Source organism: Hippoglossus stenolepis, chromosome 8, assembly GCF_022539355.2.
Source record: "Hippoglossus stenolepis isolate QCI-W04-F060 chromosome 8, HSTE1.2, whole genome shotgun sequence".
In the NCBI taxonomy this organism is placed as follows: Eukaryota; Metazoa; Chordata; class Actinopteri; order Pleuronectiformes; family Pleuronectidae; genus Hippoglossus; species Hippoglossus stenolepis.
The window spans coordinates 25,600,296-25,607,686 of NC_061490.1; the positions used below are offsets into that span (position 1 = coordinate 25,600,296).

Below are 7,391 nucleotides of genomic sequence, written 5' to 3' on the forward strand. Positions count from 1 at the left end.
AATGTAATTTATGTGTAATTTATTTGTATCTCATGGCGAGATGAAGCTTCATGAAGCATTGAAGCTTTCCATCCAATTGGTTCACTCATGGGCCGAAGCTTCATGGTGCTTCATTTGCTCTACTGCGCCATCAAGTGGACAATAAATGTAAAACAGGCAGAGTGATTATAATGACACCATCGCTTTGAATTGAATAAATGAATGAATGATGTTTGTGATGCCAATACATAAATTATGAACTCATTAATTTGGTGTCTGTCTTCATGATACAATGGTGGGGTCAAAAGGGAAAGTGGAAACAAATGGGGCAGAGGGTTGTGATGTGACTGTGCTTGTGTTACTAGGGACAACATGTAACACGTAAAATATGGACATTTTATTCATTTTTATTTAAAAGTACAAACGCGCAATAAAGTCCCAAGTCCACAAAATGTGAGGGGGGCCATTGCGTTTCGCTGCCCCTTATATTTCGATTCGCACGCCCAACCCGCGAACCATTTCCTGACTCAGTCACGTGGTACGGCCGGCTCGCGAGGCTTTGAACGTCACCACATACGTCATCAACACGAGCCTCGACACGGAAGGACACATCACTACTTTACACCATCTGTGCTTTTACTTTTCAAGTGGGATCCTCTTGTTACTGCTCAGACTCCACATGTGACACTTTCTCACGCACACACACACACACACACACGTCTTTGTGAAGCTAACGAGCTCAAATGAAAAAGGGCGTTCGCTTTTATTTGCAGTGACAGAGCTGTCGTTAGCCTGGCTAAGCTAGCAGCTAGCAGCTAGCTAGTCTCTAAACGTATTTGTATTGAAACGTGAGAACAACGGACACAGAAGGTAAAAATGTGCTTTTGTGTGATTAGAGACGTGATCAGCAGCAACATTAACATCATTTGATGAAGAGTAAATGAGATAAACTTAACTCTACATGTGACACTTCAGCTTTGTTGATAACTGGGAGGCTAAGCTAATCTTTCTATTCATCCATCTTCGCGAAGACCCGCCCCTAGCACGCCCAAGATCGTCTACGCACAGGACCAGTCACTCTGTCGATGTTCACAAACCCACCGCACCAACACAAGGGAGACAACAACTTGAAACTAGAGAATGTGATTGTGAGCAGCGCGCCTCCTGCCGGGTCCAGGTTCTGTTTCAGTTTGAGAGAGAGAGACACAGACTGGCTGCTTGAAGAGAGAGAATGAGAGAGAGAGCGGGTCTACTGGCCCGTTTGAAAAAAGTGAAATCTTTCCACTTTGCAACTGTCTAAGACATCAAAGTTTCCTTTGAACTATGATCACTGACACTGTCACTCGTTCCTTTGATGAAGGCTCCCATTTACTCCCATTAAAATATTTCCCGCTGTTTTTCAAAATTTACAAGCGAACCGTTTGGCGAAAGTCTTAGAATAAACAGATCACACCTTTCCCGACCGAGCCGCACGTTTTGATGGCAGAAGAACTAAGAATAAGAAGAAGAAGAAGAAGTATGTGTAATAATAATATTATGTGTGCAGTAATGCAATGAATAACTAGAAAATGGAAGTTTTGAATGTGTGCAGCGTGCTTACGGCCGGGTCCAGAGAGTGTTTCAGTTTGACAGAGAGAGAGAGAGAGAGAGAGAGAGAGAGAGATACTGAGTAACCCAGGTCTACTGGTCCGTTTGAAAAAGGTGAAATCTTTCGACTTTGCAACTGTCTAAGACATCAAAGATTCCTTTGATCTATGACATTAGACAGAGACACCTACACTCTAGCGAAGCCCTCGAACAACGTGCGATCGTTCCAAAACAATAAGCCCAATTTGTGAAATAAAGACACCGTGAGAATCCCAAGACTTTGCCGAACGTGATGGGAGCGAGATTCTTCAGGTGGCTGAAGACTCACATGAGACCACTTCTATGTTTTACATTTACACCCAGATGTTTGAGTTGAAACTGTGTTCAGTGTCTCGTTTTTTCTGACTTATTTTGGGATAAAAGCAACATATAAAACACTTGTCTGGTCTAAAGCTCCGAGCACAGAGCCGTCTTCTTCTTCACTGTCACCATCCTCATCAGAAGAGTGCGATGGCCGTTACTCCTCCACAGGCCGGATGCCCTTGGCCTCCTCCATCTTCCTCAGGCTCTCGTCCCATTGGGTGAACTGCTTGGACAGCAGGAACATCTGTCAATCACACTTCAAAGGGTCAGTGGGGGGAGCTTTTGTCTGTAGCTGGTCAGAGGTCAGTGAGACAAGGTGTACATTTCTTTACAATGGCTGAAGGACACATAAGTTAACACTAACAGAAAAGAGTCAGACTGGTTTTACTGCAAAATGGATGATTTAAGCATTAAGGTATCGTTTATCCGTGTCTTTTATCCCTGGAGACATGAGACGACGACAAAAGTCTGTAACTATATGAAGTTTAACATTCTTATGGCTCTTAAACAGTTTGCGTCTGATATTTTGAATTTTTTTACCATTTTGTTGTATTCCTCAAAAAGCTTCTTTACTTCCAGCGACTGAACTTCAGTCTGGTCCTGTGAAAGATCCAGAGGAGTCAACAGATTAAATGAGAGACACACACACACACACACACACACACACACACACACACACACACACACACACACACACACACACACACACACACACACACACACACACACACACACACACACACACACACACACACACACACACACACACACACAAAGAGGTTGAAGGAGAGAAAGAAAAGGTGGTTACCTGTTCTTTAATGTGAATCTGAGATAGACGCTGTAACTTGGTAGCGTGCTCTGGTACATCTGTGAACAACAGAAATACATGTGGGATGAACCTCCAGTGCTGAGGTGGTTTGTCCTCGAGTCTCATGATGTCCTGTCAGGTGAACTCACCTCTGATGTAGGTGCTGTCCAGCAGCGGCTGGAGGCTGCTGACCTGCTCCAGCAAAGCAGCCTGGGAGAGCAGGAAGTCCTCCTCTGTACACACAGCAGCACCACAATGAGTAGGTGATAACTTACATAATGTATTATATCAACACTAAGCTTCACATGTAAAACACAACACATGAGAAATATTCAAATTTAGAGCCATATAAACTAAATACACAATATGAAAGTTGTCTTTCATTTGATTAATCTGTCCCAGAATATTACCAGCGAGGATGAACTCCAGCTTCATAGCGTCCGGTACGGTGATGTGGTCCGTGAACTGGGGGTCCAGGTACTTCATAAGGTCCTCAACTGCACCACAACAACAAGGTGCTCAACAAACAAAGAAGAAAATCTGACCAAACAAAAATCCAGCACCGACATTTTGAATTTCAAACTTGCAATTTCAAGCCCTTAAACATTTTTAATGTTCAGTGGGAAACGTGAATGAAATTGGTTTATATTACATTTTAATATTGTAGCCTTGCAATGTTTCTTCACCTGCTCTTTGAGTATCTTGATGTATGAAAATAAAAAGTAACACCATGTTTCTGTGTAATCTAGGTTGTCAGTACTGATCCAAATCGGTGTGTGACTCACTCTTCTTGTGCAGGATCTTCACTCGTTCTCTTTTGTTGGCTGTGTTCGTCAGACCTGCCTGGATCCGGCACCCATCGCCAAAATTATTTATGAAATTAAAAATAATAATAATAATAAATAAATAAAAAACACAGTAGGATATTTTCAACTTATATATTTATTTTTGTTAACAAACTAACTCAAATTATCAAATTGAATAAATAAATGAATAACAGGCAAAAACAGACAAAACAAGGCCATATTGTATTACCAAATAATATGTTAAATAATCAAAAAATATTCTAACTTAAAACTTATCAAAACTCTGCTCTGAATAAATTAAAGGATCTTCACAGGAGCATCCTCCTTGGTGCCATCTCTTGGAAGATTTTTATTACTTCACTGTGATTTATTTCAATGTCTTGCTCAATGGCAAGCAGGAGAAGGTCGGAGAGTCTTTCTTCCCCACAGAGACTCCTGAGCCTGTTCTTTATTATCTTCAGTTTTGAAAAGGATCTTTCCACTGAAGCTGTTGTCACTGGCAGTGTTGCATAGATCCTTACCATCTTCACAAATGTTGGAAAGATGAGCTGGCCAGTGTTCTCCTCCACAATGGCAAGGATTTCTTGCAGGTTCTTCGAGGGAAAGCTGGAGTGGAACACCTTTAGCTCTGTCTTCAGCTGGTCCTCATTTTCCTCATAGAAGTCGCAAAGAACATGGACAGCTTCCTCTGCCTCTGGGTTTGGGGTGCTTGTCCAGTTGGCACACACTGTTAGAGAGTGGAAGGACCGTATGATTGTGCCAGTTGGACTTCCAGTGATGCTCCCCTGGAATCTCCTGTTGAGCTCCGCAGTCAAGGTATCAATAAATGTGTAGTACACATTCGACCTGTAGTATGACTCCACAGAGTCAATCTCATCACTCACTTGCGATGCAGTTGTGCTGTGTTGGAAACGCACTGGCACTTTCCGTTTCCTCTCCTGACCAGGCACAACAGTAGGTAAAGGAATGTTGAGAGCCTCTGCCTTCTCTGACGCACCTTGAAATATCTCGGCAAACTTCTCCTCAGACCTCAATGCTTGTATTGTGTGAATTACACCATCAATTAGCTTGTAGGCTGTGGAGTGGTCCAGGCTTTCTTCTTGCAGAGCGTTTGATGCAAGAGCAGTGACTTCAAATGCTGGGGTGGTGATTTCCATGCAGAGGATGAATGTGAATTAATCGCATTTTTGTACATTTTTGCATCCCCTAGGGCCAGGTCAGTTGGATTTCTTTCACAGATCTCATTGAGGAGCATCATTATAGCTTCCAGATTTCTCTGAAGGGCCTTCAGTGCTTGTTCCCTGCAAGCCCAACGGGTATCTGACAGCCTCTTGAGCTCCACAATGTGTCCCTCTGGATGCAGTGACTGCTGCAATCTAACTAAAGCAGCATGGCGCTTTGAGGAGCCACTGCAAAAGGCATACAGCTTCTCCACGAGGTTGAAGAAGGTCACAAAGTGCTTATTTGACTTTGAGGCTTCCACCAGGACCAAGTTCAGGCAGTGTGCTTTGCAGTGCACATAGAGGGCCTTCTCATTGAGTGTGCGTATTCTGGCTTGAAGACCTTTGTACATGCCACTCATGTTGGCTGCTCCATCGTAGCCCTGGCCATACATGTTTTTCAGCTCCAGACCATTCTTCTGTAGAAGGGAGACTACAGTATTCTCCAGCTCCTGGCCTGTTGTTGTATCAATGTTGCAAACTTCGATAAATCTCTCCTTTATTTGCTTTTGATGTAGATATCGCACTACAAATGACACCTGTTCTTTGTGGGAAACATCGGTGGTCTCATCCAAGAGAATAGAATACATTTCAGCTTCTTGGATTTCTCTTTGGATCTCCCTCCTGATGTAAGTACCCAGTGCTGTGATCAGGTCATTTTGGCTTCTGTTTGACAGCAGTGACACCTGGGGCCTTTTCTTGGTGACTTTCACTCTTCCAATATTTTCTGTATGCATCTTCAGCACACTGTCATAGCGGGAAAATAGATTCACGAGTTCCAGAAAGTTACCACGGTTGTTACTTGAGTTACTCTCATTATCACCTCGGAATGCTAGTCCCTGCCTTGCGAGATACACTGTGAGATCTATTAACCTGGTCAGTATCTCTCTGTTTGTCTGCCTCTCTCGCTCTCTGGCTTCCACTCCCTTTACATCTGATACATCAAATGAAGTCTGGAGTGCCTTTTTTTTGTAATTGGTCCACCTCACCATGCTTGTCATGTGGACCTCTGTGACAGAGTGCTGCTTGATTTTTTCAAGAGCAGTATTCCACTTTCTGATCCCATTTCTCCACTCCTTTCTGCTTTTATATCTATCTTCAGGTAGAAAAAGCCGACAACTGAAACAATGCATTGAATCAGAACTTTTTAATGCCACACATTTCCAGAAAACCATTCCAGAAAATGCTTTTGGAATGACCGCCCTTCAGCATTTTTGGGAAAAAACATTTCTGGTTGACAGGGCCCTACACTGCAGCACATAGCAATGTAGCTCTCATTGCACCTGATGTGAAATGCTTCAACATGGGACGGATCTGTAGGATATGGCATGGTGGTTATTTTTGAAATTGCATCCTCACTTTCATCAACAGCCCTTTCCTCCACATGCCCTTGCTGTGATGTAAAGGGAGCTGCTGTCACTTCACCCTCTTCTTGACTCATCTCCTCAAGCAACACTGTTTCTGTTGCTGCCCCTGAACATAACTCAGTCCTACACTCTGTCTGTCCTTCCTCATCTGTGATGGGCTCCTCTGGACCAGGTAGGGTTACTGATTCTCCCTCATTTGTTTTACTAGTTGATGGCCTGATCCAAGATAAAAGAGAGCTGCTACCCTGAGCTGCTTGCTGCAGTTCCCTGTCCTTCTGCTTTTGGAGTCTCTCTTTTCTTGGCATTATGCTGCAAATTTGGTAAATGAGATAAATCAATGTTGTGCATAATAATCAAGAGTGACGTACATAATCTCTATAAAGCTGACAACACAGTACACACACATTTTTTTTTACTGTTTTCTGACAGAGTTGAAGCATAAGCAGCATTACACTAATAATATACCACAATATACCTCACCAGACTGTCATGTAGCTCAACTTAAGACCTACCTTTCATTTCAATAATTACGATTTTAAATGAAACAAAACTAGTGAACTTGTCTAATTTGTAGAACAGTAAAACTGCCTTTAAATTCTCTGTCTGCCTGTATCTCGCTCCCTCTCTCTCTTCATTAAACATGACAAACGTCAGTAAACAGCTGGACAAGGCTTTGAAATCACGGATTTCGTGAGTTTTTTGTTTGTTTATTTTTTAGGAAACGTCGGACCAGTTGCGACGTAATGTTTTCAGCAGCGCTAATGTTCACAGTCAGAGTCCACGTCCATGTCAGCATGCTCATCGTCACCATGACAAACAGCAGGCCTCTGTTCAGCAGGGCAGTCCTCAGCATCTTTATTCTGCCCGGTCCTGATCACAGACCCACCGGGCCACTACCACCCGCGTCCCCAACCACAGGGCCACCGGGCACCGGGCCGCTAACACCCACGTCCCCGACCACAGGACCACCGGGCACCTTGCCGCTAACACCCGCGTCCCAACCACAGAGCCACCTGGCACCGGGCCGCTAACACCCGCGTCCCCGACCACAGGGCCACCGGGCACCGGGCCACTAACACCCGCGTCCCCGACCACAGGGCTACCGGGCACCGGGCTGCTACAACCCGCATCCCCGACCACAGGTCCACCGGGCACCGGGCCACTAACACCAGCCCCTGACCACAGGGCCACCGGCACCGGGCCGCGAACACCCGCGTCCCTGACCACAGGGCCACCGGGCACCTTGCCGCTAACACCCGCG

At 44.5% G+C, this 7,391-nt stretch overlaps 1 protein-coding gene across 1 annotated transcript; it reads right to left on the reverse strand.

Annotated features, from left to right (window-relative positions):
• Positions 1–1,968: 1,968 nt before the first annotated feature.
• Positions 1,969–3,593, reverse strand: dctn3 (dynactin 3 (p22)). The gene is made up of 6 exons (XM_035164607.2): positions 3,523–3,593; positions 3,148–3,234; positions 2,887–2,970; positions 2,738–2,796; positions 2,470–2,529; positions 1,969–2,173 (listed from the first exon to the last, which is right to left on the reverse strand). Exons 2-6 carry the CDS (start codon positions 3,221–3,223, stop codon positions 2,084–2,086), a joined length of 369 nt encoding a protein of 122 aa, XP_035020498.2. The 5' UTR covers positions 3,224–3,234; positions 3,523–3,593; the 3' UTR covers positions 1,969–2,083.
• Between the last annotated feature and the right edge of the window lie 3,798 nt (positions 3,594–7,391).

Excerpts from the sequence above, each read along its gene's own strand:
- dctn3 (XM_035164607.2), bottom strand. The coding sequence starts at position 3,223 with ATGAAGTACCTGGACCCCCAGTTCACGGACCACATCACCGTACCGGAC. Across the intron at positions 2,971-3,147 it reads GCTGGAGTTCATCCTCGCTG|AGGAGGACTTCCTGCTCTCC; the intron begins GTAATATTCTGG and ends CTGTGTGTACAG. Across the intron at positions 2,797-2,886 it reads GGACAGCACCTACATCAGAG|ATGTACCAGAGCACGCTACC; the intron begins GTGAGTTCACCT and ends TGTTGTTCACAG.